Below are 19,001 nucleotides of genomic sequence, written 5' to 3'. Positions count from 1 at the left end.
TTACACAAGAGTTTAAAAGTACTTTGAAAGAAATTTTAACTGGGTACGTAGTAGTATGGTATATAAAAATATAGTCAAAAAAGATCGTGTGACAGTCGGAAATTATACGAACTAACAATGTCATCTAGACATAGTCATATTTTGACTACATTGAGACAAAATAACAACCAAACAAGCAAATGTTACGTTATATGACAATGTAATTAACACATTCTATACATAGATGGGGAATAACCGCAGGTACCTCTTCTAATTATGTTGAAAATTCATCTCAAAAACAATTTTTGTTTTGTCATAGTTCAATGTAAACTATATCGAAAATTTTCCGCTAAAAACAACATGTATGTAACTAGGGATAAGATTGTTATAAACGTAGTTAAAAGTGGCAAAAACTACAAGCCCAATTATGTTACTTATATGTTGACATTATGTCATAAAAAACGTAATTAAAGAATTAAGTAAAATAATAAGTTATCCAACCATAACAAAAGGATTACATACATTTTTTCCACTATCATGCTTAATGATATAAACGATGTTGAAATATTATATTTCAATTATATATGTTTACTTGTTAACATAATTTTTGAACCTTTTATCAATACATACAATTAATAAAAAATGCATACTCCAATATGTTATATCGAAAAAAAATCACATTTCGCGAACAGGATGTATTTGCGTTGCTTACAACGAAAATACTATTTTTGTCTGCCTGTATCTTTGTCCGCAAATCCGCCGTTGTTCCGGGTAATCACTGAAACGGCTAGACTGGAAGGTAGTTGATGTGTGCGGGTGTAACTTAAGTTATTTTTTGTAAATATTCTACGCTGACGAAATCGCGGGCAACCGCTAGTATGTAGTAGTACACGATTTGCCATTGTCTATGCTTTGATTATTATTTGTAAGCTGTATAATAACAAGTTTTGTGCCTTGTATTGGTCCTCATACTCAGCCTGTACATTCAAAAACAAAAACATATAATTAACCCTTAGTAAACAACCTATCAACAACTATGACTGTATCCTCAATTGAGTTGACAAACGCAATTTAAAATGTTATCATTGTTATTTACAAACATCATTGATTCCAATACATACAACAAAAATTAACGCAAGTTCAACTCTAATACAATACAATAAGATTCAAATTCTATTACCATTGAAATGCGTACCAGGCTAGTTGGACATTTAATCCAGTACAAGAAGAAAACATCTACACAAAGCGTTCGTCCTTCGTGCGAACCACTTGTCTGTTAAAGGAACTACAGGTATCGTTATAAAACAATTTTTTTTAAGATAATATTTACGTTTTGTTTATCATAAAAGATTGTATGTGTTAAACATTGGTCAACGCAAACAGGTTCAAATAGTCACGCAGTTAGGACACGGAGGCTGCGTAAGACAGAACATATCAAGATGAAGTTTTTATATCTAGTCAGTGCTGTTGTTCTACATTGCAGCTGGAGTTACGGTCAGTATCAAATTTACTTATTCTAAAATTACTAGACAAGTTTATTCTTTAACTTTCTGTTGATAATTATATTTCATCATATACTTAATTAATAAAGCAATGTATATTTAATTAAAATAATCATTACATTTTGCGTATTTTTTTTAGTATTTAACATATAAACAATTTTATAAAATACTTTAATATCTAAAAATAAAATGTATTTAAACGTAGGCGCAGTTTTCCCAAAGATAATATTGCTTTTATCCAACGCACTTCAACAATCAATAATAACTACTCTTGTATATAAATTCAATTATTTTAACATCTTATCGTCGTAATATGATAAAAAGCGTTTGCCTAAAAAGTGCAATGACCCTGAACTTGAATTGCATTAACCTCACGAACTTGAACCCGCATATTGTAAGTCAGTTTCAATGCCGACTGAGCCATGAGGTTATCGACGGCGTGATAACTTTATGACATTGAATTGCTGACCCAATTCTATGCATATTACCAATAATATTATAATATACTTGCTGTCGTCCGCGACTCCGTCCGCGGGGATTAAAAAATAGATAGTGGATTCTCAGACCCACTGAATATGCGTATAAAATTTTATAAAAATCGGTCAAGTCGTTTCGGAAGAGTATGGTAACTTTGTGACACGAGAATTTCATGTATAAAATTTATTTTATACTATTATATCCTTTGAATAAATAATAACCTAAGAAGTATAAAGTAACAAGTTTACGCTAACGTATATCTTAAACCTCAACTTTTTAAATTTATTAAAAAGATAAGAATCTTTCTTAAATTTGTTGTATGGTGAAAGGTGCGTTGTATTTGGGATATTATTATGCAGAGATAAACTAGTGGGTCATCGGTCACATTGGTAATTAACAAAAATTCCAACTGTTTCCAAACTTTCGTAGGAGAATGACGTAATCGAAGTTTTTATTTTGTTGTAAAAATGTATCTTTCTTCTATATCCATTTTCTTAGCAAAGAAAGTATATATTAATGTTTGTAGAGACAGATAAAAGTGGTTTCAAATTTATATTTTTTATACGGTTAATTAATTAGTCGAGTCAGCAAAATAACGGTTTGAATAATTTGATTGTTAAAATCATTCTTACGATGTCGAGATGCTTTTTAAAATAAAAAACCGTTATTGTATCCTACGTGCCACTGATTTCCATTTTAGTATGCTATAAACATCTCAATCTTTTCACATACTAACTTACAAAATTAATGAATACGAAGACGCTACAAAAGGATATCATCTCGAATCTTGATAGGTTTTTTCACAGTTAACTTTAATGCCACAGACAACTTCTATTATGTGATTTGAAAACAAGATTAGCTTATAAACACTTAAATTAAGGGTTTTTACAAATTCTTAAATTGTAAGCACACAACTATAAATAGATAAAATCTGTATCGGGGCCGGTTAACGCTTTATAACTAACTATGGTCTTCTGAGATCAAATCCCTATTTAAAACATATTATCTTTGTTTTGTTCAAGATAATGAAAGGAATGACGGTATGTTTTCTACAGATATTTTGACCTCAGAAACCAAAGGTTATACAGTCAAAATAAATGAACTACCTGTCTTCCCCGACTTCGTTTGTGCTGTTGAAAACACAACACAAACTTTCATTCACTACTTTAGAATTTTAAGGGATGAATATTTTAATCTTATATCTTTAAATGAGCAATTCTTGTATATATATATATATAATTGGAATCTCGGAATCGGCTTCAACGATTCTCATAAAATTTATATATAGGGGGTATCGGGGGCGATAAATCGATCTAGCTAGGAATAATTATTAGAAAATGTAATTTTTTTCGTGTTTTATCGATAATCAACTTAAACATAAACTTAACTTTTTGTATCGGTAAGATCGAAAAATATTATACATATTTTATCATTTTATTAGTAATTCGTACTTAAATATAATTTCCAAAAAACAAAATTTAAAAAAAAAAATACCGAGGTCATCCAGGTACTAATCCTTTATTAGTGCTCGGACGTACGAGTACTTAGTAACATAAATAGCAATAACAATTATGGAGGTTAAAACATGCAATCTTACTTATTATAAATGTGAAAGTTTAGATGGATGTATAAATATTTGTTATTACGTATCTCCAGAAGAGCTAAACAGATCTCTCTGATTTCGCATAAATGTAGAAAATAGTCTCAAAGAACAGATAGATTATTTACTGTTGTTTTTTTAATAAACACCTGTAATAAATTCTAGTAACGTATGCGTAAAATTAATAATCTTCATAAGGCACACAATACAGCGTTTCAATTCAAAACAAAAGCCCAGCTGACTTGAAAGGAACACGTCGGACATACAAAGTACTGACGAAGTCTGTTAATTACAGAAGTATTATTGTGATCATTGAAATAAAAAGGGTCTTGACAGACGGACGGACGGACAACAAAGTGATCCTATGAGGGTTCCGTTTTTTTCCTATGAGGTACGGAACCCTAAAAATTAATAAGAATCATAAAACATAGCTATCAATTTGTTATAATTTTGAAACAAAGCGAAACTTTGATTCGACAAACTCATTTTTTGCCTCAGAAAATGGTTTTTCTTCTTAATAGAATTACATGCTCTACTAACACGTTCAACGCTTTAACGCGTGCTATTTTGAATTTGTCGAGCGATATGACGGCACTGAACGTTTTTACATTGATAGAAACCAGTTTAGGCACAATAATTATCAAAGGACACAATTTATGATCGATAAATAAAACATTTCAAATGTTTACAACTGTGAATATTACTTTAAAACATTCAGCTATTTAAGCAAACGTATCCCAAGTAGTTTAGGTGGACCACTAAGGTCCACGTATGATCCACCGGAGATGTACAGAAAACAAAATTGGGAGATCACAAGTTGAAAACGAAGCACACGGTTTACCGAAACCAGTAAACATTTAGAACAAAAAGGTCTACAGATTAAACAAAAGGGTCTACGAGAAAAAAATATAGGAGTCGCTGATTTAGAGAATTGATTTATTTTATTTGCAAGCAGCCTTATCATTTCATTTGCGTTAAGAGCCATGAATAACCGTAGTAAGACAAATTGCATCCGCCACGCGCACTTCTCATATATTGAAACTATAGTTAACGAAATCATTTAAACCGTATTCATAATATTTGATACACATTACTCAACAAAGAAAAATTAAAATAAACTTGCAACTTATAACCTCCCATTGAAAATACTCTGTTCTTTCGGATATTATTTATTTTTGTTTATGTGATAGGGCCTAGTTTTAAAACATGACCAAAACATAGCCCGAATATCCTAAACTCCACCATCAAAATGTTGCTCTAAATGTTGCATAAAACCCCTACAAATGCAAATTCCTTAGAATGTTTCTAAAACAATCTAGAAATACAACAAATCTTATACTCGCTGCATACTCTATGCTCTATGTGTTCAAATCTATCGACTTTTAAATTTACTACACAATGCACTAACTGTATAATAAGAGAATCAACGGCGCCGATCTCGCTATATAACAACCGTTACAGCTATAATTTTTGCTAATGGCCTTTCTAGCTATAGCAAAAACCAATTTAACGACCGCGACATAGAACGCTTCGCTCATTTGTCATTCAACAAGCTATACGATGGACATAATAAAAATTAAAATGTCGAGGATAAAAATATTAATATAAAACGTATTTTATTTTTGCAGCTTACGTTTCTATTTAAGTAAAATATCGCATCTATAAAAAAAAACTTAATAAATCAAGATAATTATCAACTGAAAATTTAAAATTATTACCTTAATTTAATTTTACTAAACTTCTTTATCGAATAGCTATCGATATAAATTAAGTTGTCAAAATAAAAAAAAATTGTATAAATAAATAAAAAAAACATCAAGCTTCATTACTCTTTTATCCGAAGGCGCAGACAGAGATTTAGGATTTCAATTAATTACCATCTGTACTAGCTTTTAGTACGTTCAATATAATACAACTAGGCAATGATTTATCATGTCAAGTAAATGTAGTGCCAAGATATGTAAAATTTGGCCTATATAATCTGTGATTTTTTGCCGAAACACTCGTAAAAAAATAAAAGACTTGGCCATCTCAAGACAACAACTTAATATTGTTTATGAAAAGAAGAGAGTAACCGTGGATTACTGAAACCAAAAGCAACATTTAAAACATATTGTAATCTCTGTTTTGACAAGGATAATTACATGGCCATCTCGATGGCTGGCATTCCATAACCATGCGGTTTGCGCAAAACGTCCTGCCTCGCACAGCAGCGTTGTGGAATGGTCTGTCCTCGGCGGCATTTCCAAACCGCTACGACTTGACGTCCTTCAAGAAGGGAGCTTATCACCATCTCAAAGGCCGGTAACGCATCTGCGGTTCCTCTGGTATTACTGATGTTCATGGGCGTCGTTGAAAACCTCGGTGTTCCCGCTGCTCGTTTGCCAACTTCTGTTATAAAAAAATGGTCTGACAACGGGTTACTCAACGTACCGACGGACTGCTATATTATAAATCCGCATTGTAAAAGCTACAAGACGTATATTATATTTATGTATCCAGCGTGTCATCATTCTATAAATATTGCACCATCATTTATGAGCATCGTTATAAAATCGATTTTTCTAGATACACAATATAACAAATGCATCATACGTATATGCAGTAAAATTAGTCACACCTATACAAAAAGCGGTCGACCATTTGTATTCACAACAGTTCGTGTTTAATGCTGTTACGGTGAGGACAAATTTTATTGACTTCAGTTAATCACACTATCGTAACACTTGTATCAAACCATATTGACATCCCTATCATTCTCTTTAGGAAAATAGAGACAGCAATATTTCATTAGAAGAGTTAAGGCTTCAATTTCACGCTTTACTTAAATTACTTATAGCAACCATTGCTTCGACTACAATAAAACGATTTTTATCACTTCGACTTGTTACAATCAAATACAATGATTCAATTTTTAATGATTCATATTTGTGTGTATTGTAAAGAACACTACTTTAACAAAACAAAAGAAATCTACTGTATACGTTTGTCTTTCGTATATCATATATAGTGAATCAATTTGTTTTGATATAAGAACTCTAATTATCTATAGTAGTCATGGCAGTTTATTGATACCATTTGCTTTAGATGCTAATACAATATTGCTAGTAATTTTAAGGGCTAATTTATGAACTAGTTACACAGCCGTATTCTATACAACCCCCTAACATCATTGGAAAACTTATGCAATTGAAAGATTTAAACTTAAAGAAAGTTTTAGTTGTGTACTATCTACGTAGTCTTTAAATCCAACGGGCATGCATGTATAGATGTATTTATGTGAAAGGGGCGAGAGGTGTCCCAGAACCGCGCCAAATAGGCTCCATCTAACCCTCTAGGTTGCAGGCCTGAGTTATATTGTTAATTTGTGGAGTTCTTTTTTACAAATGAAACGATGACTGCGTGAGTTTGGTAGAAAGTTGTTGGATGCGAAAGCTATTCATGATGATAAATTATGAAATTCTGTTTCAGGATCTCCAAGCCCCGACGGTGTAGGTGTATTTGCGTATCAAGATTCAACTGGTCGCAGGTACGAATGCGTATATAAACCAAACATCAACGAGGCCGACGACTCGTCAGAGTCATCGAACGTAAACAAAATAAACGAAGTTTTACCATTTGACACCAACTGGCCGTAAGCTCTTTTGATAAAATTACTTTAAGCAACCGGCTTCCGGTGAAGGATTTTGTCATAAAGGTGAAGGTTCAAAAATGCTAATATTTTATAAAGTTAAAATCTAAGGCTTCTATGTCATATTTGTTTCTAAGTTTTGTAATGTTCTTAATTAACCAAATATAGAATTAAGTTTTTTTTTAATCTATTTCATATTATAGATGTAGAAGATTTCTCCCACCATTACCGCCATTACCGCCGTTAAAACCATTGACACCGTTCAAGCCATTACGTCCATTGCCACCTATGAAACCATTGCCACGACTGTTATCACCGTTCCCTACACTTTCACCGTTCCCTCAGCTGCCACCGTTGCCACATTTTAAAAAGTTCAGGTTAGAATTAGTAATGCTTTTGTGTGTATGTGTGTGTCTAATAATTTGCTAACCTTCTTCGCTTTCAGTTGCTTTTCGTGTTTCATTTGTTTGTGTTTGTACTCATTATTTATGTTTGTGTAACATTGTTCTTTATTACAGGGATGTTATATATGATAACATAGAAAATCAACAGCGGGCCGCATTCGAAGCTGCACAAAACACATACGGCGCCTTTAATAATTTTCCTTTCATTCCCAATTTCGACTTTAGGTATCCACCGTACGGTCATTTCAACTACTTTGGGCCCAGTTATCGTGCACCGTTTGACATGTCCGGATCAAACAGCGCATTTGCAGCTGCGGCCGTAGGACCCGGCTTCAGGCATCAAGTGGCTGCCATCAATCCAGGGAATCCAGTAAGTATTCCAATAAACTACGTATACACGGTGATAAAATTGTTATAGTAATAAATATGCAACAACCATGTTGATTTAGTACACAATAAAACAAACGAGGTTTTGTTTTTTTAAAGATACACTTCTTATAACATAAGCAAGACAGATACAAGCAAAGAAACAAAAGAATAAACAGCGACACTCTTGGATTAAGTCAACTTGCAACCACACGACCAAATTCCGCTTGAAAGTTGTAAAGTAGTTTGTTGTAATTGATCTATTTACATTTAAAAGGAATCAATTACTTTTCAGCAAATGCCCAACGTGGACACTACGATAAATAGACAGCCTCAAAACAGACAAGGACAAGGTTTCTACAGCGTGTCCAGTTCATCGTACGCGTCGTCATTGAACAACAACGGTGTTCCACAGAACCAGCGCGGTGCGGAGACCGTCGTCAACGACAATGGCAGAATTACCAAATACGCTGTACATAATTAAAAAAATATATTATAAGATCCCCTATCCCTTACAATAACCTACATCCATTTTGTCCCATTCCTTTTTCATTCCTAATTTTATTATCGTCTTTTACATTTATCATAAAATGTTTATCGTATCTCATATTATACATACTGCAGTACTGTATATTATATAATTTAAAAAGTTATAAATAAGTAAATTATAAAAAAAATATCCTTTTATTTAAACTACAAACCTAGATATTTAAAACTTGGCATACCATGGTGAACATCGCGGGAAGTTATGGACCGCATACTGTAGGAGGCATTGGGGAAGGCCATCCAGCAGTGTGTGGCTGATGATGATAATGATGATACATGAGTGATGACTACGAATACAGTTCTTATGATATAAAGATTTGATTAAAACAATAGCAAAATTATATTAATAATAAATACAGTAAGAAATAGACATATACATATGTACATCAAATATGATGTTCTTATAATTGTCTTCCTATTATTCTCAGCTAAGTAGTGTCATAATGACCGATTCGAATTTTTAATTGAACATTGTAATTCAACAACGGAATTGTAGGTAATTCTCGCAATATGATTGTACTATGAAACTTATGTCAAGGGCTACGACTTATAGGACACTTCTAAGCAGTAATAAATGTTGTCAAATATCAATTTAACTTCCAAGATATTGTTACACAAAGATCGCTAGTGATATGTTTTACAAACCACAAGCTGAAGGATCTGACAATCGGGTTAAGAAATAAAATAATGTAAGTACAAAATTAGTAATTCGTAATTTAATTTTAAATTTACTGGAGACAATGAACTTTAAAATACAAAAACAATGTCTGTACTCTCTCAAGGTCATATAGATATAATCTGAAACGTGTTTTTTCTGTGGTCACGGTGTACCGAACAAAATAATGACTCGATTAGTTTAATTTCGCTAATTTTCCGTCTATCTTCATCTTTGGTGTTGTATTCTCATACCATGGATCATTACGTAGTTGTTCACAACCTCTATATCCTTGTCTTCTACTCAACTCTCTACATTTCATACAAAAGAAATCTCTAACACCATCATCATTGCTTCCTCTATTAAAGTTAGTTCTTTGAGCATAACCTGTTCTATCATTTCTTGATTTAAATGTGTTAAAATTTCTTGAATTTTCTTGATTCCACCAATTCATGTTATTATAATAATTAGATGGTTTGAAATGAACTGGATTTAATCCTAGATTTGGATATACATCATTGTCGTCTGTTGGATTGTGTCTCGTGAATGCATTAAAAGTGTTATCTGGAAATTTAACTCGTGTATCAGGGGTAAAGATTGCTGTTGTTTCGACTGCTTTGTCACCTTTTATTACTGGAACCTCCCCGCTATCTTCTCTTTTTAAATTTGCAGTACGACTAAGATTTATGTTATCTGTAAATAAAAAAGAAATAATTAACTATTTAACCGCAATCTTACACGAGGGGTTTTTCCTCGGTTATTAAATATTTCAACTTGGAACACAATTTAGTTTTTGTGCCAGTAATGTATCTTGCTAACATCCGTTTACACGAAACAAAAACTTAGCGCTTAATAAAAATCTAAAAGGTTTTAATTACCATCTCGCGAGTTATGTAATCCTCTTCTATTATTATTTTTCAACTTCGTAGATACGACAATAGTATGCTGCACCTCGACATCTTCATTTTCTTTACTCGAATCCGTAACAACAGCAGTGTCTTTTACTTCACCAAAATCCATTTTTGTATTTATTGCTTCACTAAATTTAGAAGCAACTAAAACGTGATATAAGACGTGATACAAGTTTTATTCTTATTTTATGAAGTAGAATAACAATTATAGAAAGTACTAAATATATTTGTTTTACTTACACAGAATGGTAACACTAAGGAAGATTAATCCTGCCATCTGACTTTCGAAGTATACAGTTGTCAACGAAATAAACAATACATCGCATGTCAACTGTATTTTATATAAACAACACAAATTACAATAATAACGTCGCAAAGGAAGCAATTACCCGAGATGTTGACTGTACTGCATGTTCTTTTCGTCTTTATTTTGTTGAAGATGATACAAAGATTAAATGCTTTGAGTAAATTATTGTACAAGTATGTATACTAAAAGATTGAATGTAAAGATTTATGTTCGTTAAATGCAAGTCCCTATCTTATATACGAAATTCTCATATCACAATATTAGTTACTATACTCCGAAACGGCTGGACCAATCTTTATAATATTTTTATATCCCTTGCAGACTAAGTCGCGGGCGACATCTATTATCTGGCTAATATTATAAATGTAAATGTTTATGGTTATGATAGATGGAGGAATGTTTGTTTGAAGATATCTCCAGAACGGCTAAACAGATCTCGATAAAATTTGGCATGGATGAAGATAGTCTTCATAATAGTCATGGATGTAGATTTGGCATAGTCTGGAACAACACAGGCTACTAATTAAGTTTTTTAATACCGCGCGCACGGTGTCCCGGGGCACTGCTAGTATAACTTATAAATTTTATATTGTCAATTACAAAGACTAAGCTAAATGGAATTTTAGCAATGTGAAAAATGTAGGTGTAGTCTTCAAGTTCTCTGTTGCATGAAAATGAACGAATCAACTAAAGTGTCTCAAATGTTTAGAATTTAAATTTATATCGTGCATGTTTAACATCGATATGTTTTTTTTTGGTACTTATCATTCACTACACAACAGTGCATCATTGTGTCTCTAAGTGGGATCTCAGGTTTGACGTGAAGGTCGTGTCTGCACCTAGTGTTAGTATTAAGGTAAGTATAGCTAACTTCTTGCAGCGGTGATATTAGTGACGCGATAAATTAGTTTCAAGTGTCATAGAAATAATGGCCACCCGAAAGATATGGCAGAATAATGGCGACTCTTCAGATCCCCATTAAGGTTTGTGTTGAAGTAACTAGTTGTAAAAATATTAATAATTGCTAATTAATTTGTCATCTATCGAGTTAACCAGATATACGACTTATAAATGCATCAAATTAGTTGCCAACGTCCATACCACGTTGAATACACCGGTTCTCGTCCGATCACCGAAGTTAAGCAACGTCGGGCGCGGTCAGTACTTGGATGGGTGACCGCCTTGGAACACCGCGTGATGTTGGCTTTTTTTACCTTCTTTCATTTTGTGTGATCTTTTATTTATTTTTTTGTTTTCAGTTAAATTACAATCATTGAATAACAGTCACATTTATAGACTTTCGATTTAAAATAAATAGGTTTGATATATTTAACTTAGAAGGAACAATTTTGATATCACGCCATCTAGCAATAAATTTGAGTAATAATTTGGAAGCAAAATTTCTAAGTGGGTCATGATTACAATATTTCATACTAGGTGGCGTTGTAATCGTATTTTTACGCATTTCGTCGAATAAAATATAGTAATGAATTTTTAACATCATAAAATTTTCCTTGCTTCTGTACATACTGTAGTTTAGAAGCCTGATACCTCTAATGAAATATAATGAGTAAAAAATAAAAATTCACATGAAAAAATTCCCAAAAGTAATTCGCCCAACGTGGGGCTCGAACCCACGACCCTGAGATTAAGAGTCTCATGCTCTACCGACTGAGCTAGCCGGGCTTGTGACGAATAGTATGAAATTAAAATACACTATTGCCAAAAATGATTTACTTTTTAGTACATTTTAAAAATTCCTACCTGGTATGATCAGTTTGATTTCTTTTGGAAGGCGAATCCAATTAAATCAGCACAACACCACACACAAACCACTTATTTGCAAATATTTGTTTTTTGTCGTCTTTGAGTGTGAACTTTCTAACGCCTTGAGTTTAACTCCCATCTTATAAAATATCTCACTGATTGAATAAAGAAAATATTCTATTACTAACTTTTAACTCTACGAAAATAATATCAGAATCTAACGTCTAAACTGTCATATATGACAATTTAAGTTTTTATGAAAATACCTTCTTTGTTTTATAATAACATCGCCAGTGACATAGAATGACATTTGAGTCGACTATAATCTGCACGGTGTTACAAAAACTTATTGCAAAAATAAGGTAAAGTGGAATGTTATGTCAATTATTGGATAACTGCAGTTTAGTTTACATCTGGAAATACTGTAAGTTTTTCTTTTAATATTTTTAATATTAATCATTGTTAAGTTAATATTGTTCTGAAATTCTTATGAACAGAATTATTGCATTTTATTTTTTTTAGCAATTAATGGAAAGTTTGAACACGACATTTGGCTAGGATATTTGTTGCTTTTTATTTTATTTTTAACATTAAATTTTATTTATTTTAGTAATGTAACTCAAATAAATAACATTGCTCGTATCAGAAACACATAACAATATTGTGTAGGAATACCACTTTACATTATTTTCTAGGATTTCCTGTTTTTCCTCCATTCATATCCACAATTTTCTTTCATTGGTTCCCTAACATAATGTTCGTCTCAAATCAATTAGATACGATTGGACAGATTGGTATTTAATTATTAATATATTATTATTGCTTATTGTAATTAGTTACAAGAAGAATACCTTTTGAAAGTTAAAATCGCTAACCTAACCTAACGAAACAAGTCTCGTCGTCTTATCCTAACATACGAGTACGTACGCTTAAAATAGTATTGCCATCGAGAAAGCTAAACAGTCCGGGACATTAAACCTGGTTATCCTAGTTTTGAGCGTTATAGCCGCTCCCATGGCAGGCACTTATTAAAATTTGTCACGTATGGCTTATTATCTTTTAATTCACACCGGCTTACTGCCATTGCGTGTCGATTTCGTATCGAAGTTTTTATGGCTTTGTATATAACATTTAACGACATCATTGACAATAAGCTATTGTTGTGTCACAAAACATCGAGATATTTTGATCGTTTTGTGTTACTTAATATGTCTGTCACTTTGTTCCTTCGTGTTTTTTAAAGATCACCATAAGCAGAATTAGTCTTCGTATTATTGGGGGATTGTCGAAAGAACTACACAACATTTTATTATCAACAAGGTGGAAATTAATATATCAGTAGAACGCGCTTTTCTGGTTATCACATTGGAGACGAAGTTTTATTATTGTACACTGTTAATTGCAGTAATGTACGTCAACCGTCATTAGGCGACATAACCAAAATAAGAAGAATATAATTCACTTAGCTATTGTAAGAAGCTGTTGTAAATAGGTCATTTCGTTACAACCGAAACTTGTTAGCAGGCTTTAGTAGACATACGCTACGTTTTATGTTCTGTAAAGTTAAAAATGTTGTAGTTTTTTGGTTCTTAATTGACAAATCCAAGTCAAAGGATGGATTAGCCTGAGCAAATGAATACTGCGGCAAGGAACCCTGACATCCTTTGAGATTAGAGAACTTTGTGTGCCACGTCATCAAGGTCTTTTATAATATTTAAATTATACTATTGTTGTACTTGCAGCTCTATACAAAAATTTAATTCTAAATTTAATAATATTCCTTTACAATAATATAACAATTAATTCGAACATTTGATGAATTGTGACCTTAGCTCTCATTTATCTATATCTTTCACTATTTACCCGAGATAGGTTTGTGAATTTATAGAGATGAGCTAGTCAGTATTATAGTGATATCCAACTCTGTAAATAAGTGGCACAAAGAATAGCTAATTCTCATCCCGGGATAGACGTTGTTTGCGAGTGCATATTGCGGCGGGCGTCGTGACTTCAAAGACTCAAAGCACCGTTCCCGGGGATCAAAGTTTTTACTTTAAAGTAGTTTTTACTCCAACACGAAAGCCTCTTGTATTTGATTTACTTTGAATATATTATTAATCGTTCCTTTTAATCATAGAGATAGAGTTAAAAGTGAACTTCAAGCTGATTTCTGAGAACTTAAATCTTATTTAAAAACTCAATTGAAAGTACAGATTACATATAAAAATATTATTCAAAAGATGTCGATGTATAGAAACTGTCGATTCATTTTTACGATGCCTAGAGTCGAAGACGACTTCCGGAAGGTTGCTTTCGTTTTTCAGGCGGCCCGGCGCCGCTCGACGCTTTCAAATTACTAAGATGTTGCATAGATCTCAGATCACTTTCCCGAAGTACAGTCAGCTGCCGAAATACCTATATTTACCCTTATAGTATAATACTTTTATTAATGCTAACGATTTTGTCTCTAATTCTATTAAATATTTTCGATGCTTAAATTTCGTTTTCTGTTACTCTGTTACTGTTGACATTCAGCTCTTGAATCTCACCTTTATTCTGAGAAACTAAAATTTTCCTGTTTTTATTTATTTTTATTCCATCTTTTAACGTGGTTGTTATCTTATAATATATCTTACAATATCTTGCATGACCATTTTTTTTTTCAGAAATATAAGGCGCGTTGTAGTGGAGTATACTTGTACGAGCGATATGGCTGATGCAAATGGCACGAGGTTCGCAATCAGCGGAGTGCGAGCAATGGAGAGGGACGGCCGCCGCTTCGCCAGGTAGATATCACTTAGAAATATATGCTTAGTCAGCTAGATGCTTACGCTCCACAGAATTGTTCTTCCGCTGATTTTAATGAGAGATCTCACATTTTGATTGAAGCTATAATACGTTATCTTGGAAAAGTAAAGTAAGAAGTTGATTAAATATATCTTTATGTGTCAAAAATGTACTACAGTTATGTCTAAATAAAGCAAACAGTTATGACTTTTAAGTAAATCGGATCACATCACTTGTAAAAAAATCAAACCCATATTAGCCAATATAAAACAAACAAACTTTAATTCGTTTTATTAATTACATCTGGCAACACTGTCAGAAACTTCCATCGTCAACAATTCCATTAAAATCGTGACGTAATTCGACGCTAATCATTTTATAAGTGTTTCCAATCCGACAAAAGCAAATAAACGATAAAAAGCTGTATGCTCGAAGCGACCGGCGCACGCGGCTCCACGCCATTCCATAATCACGATTGTGTTTCGATAAAATACAATAATAACAAAATAAACAACGCACATAATCACCTCATGTCTGATGAACAAGCGCTACGATGACATATCTTACAACAGAAATAGGACAAGTTTATATTTTCTAACCTAGAACTATTAGTATAACAAGTAGCCTGTGATATATATTATATAATACTTGTTCTTGCCCTCCACTCCATCCACACGTAATTTAAAAAAAATAGTAGCCTTTGTGTTCTTCCAAAACATGTTCCATATCTATGTCAAATTTCAGCGAGATCCATGTAGCCGTTCTGGAAATACCTTTTAACAAACATCCATTCATTCATCGGTGCATCCTTCCAAACATTCTCATTTATAATATATTTTTATAGGAGAAAGGGACAAACGTGCAACGAATCGCCTATAATTGAATATTAGTAAAATTAACCTTTACACAGAACTGAAATAAGTTAAAAATGTCATAGATAAGCACTTATTGTTGGTAGAGTAAGTAGATTGAAAAAAAACATTTTTTTTATATCAAGATCGCCTTTTATCAAATAAATATTACAAAATAGTCATAAAAATCACATTTTGAAGAAGAAAAAATAATCAAAGCATTGATTTGAAATTAAAAATTAAGAAAGTATTGTCACCCTACACAAAGGCATACACTCGGCTTGTAAGTTTGTACACGACATGACAGCTGAGTGACGTCCGAATATTTTAAATTAACGTTTATTAACCGCTTGTGTAAACTCTTGACTTTCAATTATTATTCAACATTTAAATAACCTTTTTGAGCATTACAATTAGGAAATATAAAGTTTTAGATTCTTTATATTAAAAACATTGATAAAAATTAATTAATTTAATTGTTGAATTTAATTAATTAGGAATTACATACCTTACTTCTTGCTTATTATAAATGTTTAGATGGATGGATGGATGTTTATTTGTTTGAAAGTATCTCCGGAACCGCTAAACGGATCTTGATGAAATTTGGTACAAATGTAGAACATAGTCTGGTAGAACAGATAGCCTATTTTTTTTTAAATCCTGCGCGGACAGAGTCGCGTGGTACAGCTAGTAACAGAATAAAATAAGGGTCTTCTTTAGACTATCAAGTAACTTTTTAATTTTTTTTCTAATAAAATTTTCGATGCAGATTCAAAAATTATTTTCTTTACCAAACTTCCTTAACGCAATTCTGAATTAAAACCTCTTTGTTTACGGAGTATTTGGTTTGAAGATGTCGATAGAAACAGGTGCTTCTGACTTTCTGAATGTATGAATAATTAACTACAAACTTTGTCTTATAGGGGACTTCGCGGAGGAAGCGCCATCTGCGCCAAATGCACTTTGAGTGATTTCAAAATATTATCTTACATAGAACTTCATAGAATTCACTGACAACCTTATTTCTTTGTCGTTACGTCTAGAATCGTATAACTTATTGTTTATATAAACGCACAGTGGGTTGTGTAGAATTGTCTCGAGAATAAGCCGGCGGTAGTTTATACAACGTCACTGTTACGGGCTAATTCTAATATTAATCTACGAGATTGAAGCGCGAGACACCTGATGCGATGTAGTGTCAGGGTTGTGCAAACGTCTGGAAGTTCTTGCAATTTGAATATCAGTTTAGTACATTTTGGCCGACGTACGTTGTTTTTATGACAAACCCTACTACCGGTAGCGGCCTCAGGGTAAGACAACTCGTGGCGACCTCTTAAGACGCCAGGAATAAGGGGGCGCCGCAAGGGCCAGACTTGGTTTCTAAAAGCGTGCCCCTTAATATACCCTATCGCCCAGGGTGCGGAAAATGCTAAAACCGGTCCTGCTCACTACTTTTAATAATCAATTAATTTGTAACGTATATTTGGAATTTATATTAGAGATGAAACATTTAAACGGGGTATCGTATTTATAATTGCTGTTTAAAATGTAGCTTTAAGAAAATCCAATTGACAATCTAATTCAAAACATCACATCAGCAATAATCAGAATAGAGTTGCCGGCTTTAAAGGAAATAATAGCGACGCCGTTATTTAAAGTTATTCCGTTACACGAAATATTTTTAAACTTTTAGAAATATTATTATTGACCTGGTTAAAGTGCTTCGCCTCACGTCACTTCAAAATAACTCAAGCTCTTTACGACATGACAAAAAAAACCACGACAAAATTTAATAAATGTAATAAATATTACGTGTGCACCTTAAATTAAATTATAAATAAAGATTTGTATAATATTTTAAAATTTCTTCAAATATAATTTACCGCTACGACTTGACCTTCAAGAAGCGAGCGTATCACCATCTCGAAGGCCGGCAACGCATCTGCGGTTCCTCTGGTAGTGCTGATGTCCATGGGAGTCGATGAACACCTCGGTCTTCCAGCTCGTTTGCTCCCTTCTCTTATAAAAAATACAATTCAAAATTAAAAAACTACCAACGTTTGTAAGGCGATAAAATATAACTTTACCTCTGTTTAGGCTTGTACTAATGACCCCCACACGTTTAGTATTTTCTTAAAATAAGTCCTAATGGAATTTCAGTACTTATAATTTACTCCGACCGCAAATGTCGAAGCAAGTAAATTCCTCGGTGAACCGCCGCTCTTCCGTGTACTAAACAATAACCATAAATTTTAATCACACGTTTCAAAGGGCGGAAGAAAATATACTCTATTAAGGATAAAAAAATAAAAGGTTACAGAAGAAAATAAGCAATTTTATAAAACATGAAACAACGTTATTTGTGGCACTAAAAGTAAAACAGTGTTTTGTAATTTTAAAGGAGTTAGCATTTTGTAAACATAAAATACGTTTTCATTTATATTCTTTTATATAAATTAATAATTATGTAAATAATAATCAACTCACAGAAATAGTAAATAAGAAAAAAATAATTTCCCATTACAACAAGTACAGTCAGCGTCATATAGATCGTAACAGACAAGATATGCAAATAAATAGGTACATCAAAAGTAATCAATTATATCGGTACAACAAAAGTCCTCAAAATAATAGATACATTCACCCTGCTCAAATACATCGGTACATACACAGCGTCAAATATATGAGTACATGCAAGGTGCCCATAAATATCGTAGCAGCCACAGCGTCATAAGTAACGAAGCAGTCAAGGTGTGCGAAAAGATCGTAACATTTGACAAAATTGAACTCTATTTGTAGTTGATACTTGTAGTACAATTTGGAATAAACTACTTCTGTTAAATTCATTTGACACTTTGCATCAAACCACTGAAGTAAGGGATACATTTTTTAGGATGAAACACTGAACTGTAACTTTCGATTCGATTAAGTTAAAAAAGTATACATTTTCACGCCTGTTACATATAGGGGTAGGCAGAGACTATGAACTTTTATTTGGCTTATCCAAACTAATCTTCGCAATAAGTTCTTCTTCTTCTTCTTCTTCTTCTCGACTCTTCGACTCTTCGACTCTTAGACTCTTAGACCGTTAGACTCTTAGACTCTTAGACCGTTAGCCTCTTAGACCGTTAGACTCTTGGACCGTTAGACTCTTAGACCGTTAGACTCTTAGACCGTTAGACTCTTAGACCGTTAGACTCTTAGACCGTTAGACTCTT

The 19,001-nt window shown here is 32.8% G+C and overlaps 2 protein-coding genes and 1 non-coding gene across 9 annotated transcripts; 1 reads left to right on the top strand and 2 right to left on the bottom strand.

The window, feature by feature from the left end:
- Positions 1 to 1,171: 1,171 nt before the first annotated feature.
- On the top strand, positions 1,172 to 8,627 carry LOC106124724 (uncharacterized). 7 transcript variants are annotated; one of them, XM_013321651.1, is made up of 6 exons: positions 1,172 to 1,270; positions 1,363 to 1,473; positions 7,030 to 7,087; positions 7,393 to 7,566; positions 7,708 to 7,963; positions 8,255 to 8,448. In XM_013321651.1, the coding sequence occupies exons 2-6, from the start codon at positions 1,419 to 1,421 to the stop codon at positions 8,441 to 8,443; spliced, it is 732 nt and encodes a 243-aa protein (XP_013177105.1). In that variant the 5' UTR covers positions 1,172 to 1,270; positions 1,363 to 1,418; the 3' UTR covers positions 8,444 to 8,448. The 7 variants fall into 7 exon arrangements, with proteins under 7 accessions (XP_013177105.1, XP_013177107.1, XP_013177102.1 ...); XM_013321653.1 differs by having other exon boundaries at positions 7,030 to 7,192; positions 7,819 to 7,963; XM_013321648.1 differs by having other exon boundaries at positions 7,030 to 7,192.
- Positions 8,628 to 9,209: 582 nt separating this feature from the next.
- LOC106124176 (uncharacterized) lies at positions 9,210 to 10,474 on the bottom strand. Its single transcript, XM_013320647.1, has 3 exons — positions 10,312 to 10,474; positions 10,039 to 10,215; positions 9,210 to 9,853 (listed from the first exon to the last, which is right to left on the bottom strand). The coding sequence occupies exons 1-3, from the start codon at positions 10,346 to 10,348 to the stop codon at positions 9,357 to 9,359; spliced, it is 711 nt and encodes a 236-aa protein (XP_013176101.1). The 5' UTR covers positions 10,349 to 10,474; the 3' UTR covers positions 9,210 to 9,356.
- A 1,517-nt stretch (positions 10,475 to 11,991) lies between these two features.
- Positions 11,992 to 12,064, bottom strand: TRNAK-CUU (transfer RNA lysine (anticodon CUU)). The gene has a single exon. It is a non-coding gene; the product is annotated as a tRNA-Lys (tRNA).
- Between the last annotated feature and the right edge of the window lie 6,937 nt (positions 12,065 to 19,001).

This window comes from Papilio xuthus, unplaced genomic scaffold (genome assembly GCF_000836235.2).
Source record: "Papilio xuthus unplaced genomic scaffold, Pxut_1.1 DF825946.1, whole genome shotgun sequence".
In the NCBI taxonomy this organism is placed as follows: domain Eukaryota; kingdom Metazoa; phylum Arthropoda; class Insecta; order Lepidoptera; family Papilionidae; genus Papilio; species Papilio xuthus.
The sequence above is the reverse complement of the archived record's forward strand: the minus strand, read 5'-3'. Positions and strand labels throughout refer to the sequence as shown.

Coding starts and splice junctions, on each gene's coding strand:
- LOC106124176 (XM_013320647.1), bottom strand. CDS start 10,348: ATGGCAGGATTAATCTTCCTTAGTGTTACCATTCTGT. Junction 10,216..10,311: donor CCTTAGTGTTACCATTCTGT/GTAAGTAAAACA, acceptor ATCACGTTTTAG/TTGCTTCTAAATTTAGTGAA. Junction 9,854..10,038: donor ATTACATAACTCGCGAGATG/GTAATTAAAACC, acceptor TTTTATTTACAG/ATAACATAAATCTTAGTCGT.
- LOC106124724 (XM_013321648.1), top strand. CDS start 1,419: ATGAAGTTTTTATATCTAGTCAGTGCTGTTGTTCTACATTGCAGCTGG. Junction 7,193..7,392: donor CCATTTGACACCAACTGGCC/GTAAGCTCTTTT, acceptor TTCATATTATAG/ATGTAGAAGATTTCTCCCAC. Junction 7,964..8,254: donor CCATCAATCCAGGGAATCCA/GTAAGTATTCCA, acceptor ATTACTTTTCAG/CAAATGCCCAACGTGGACAC.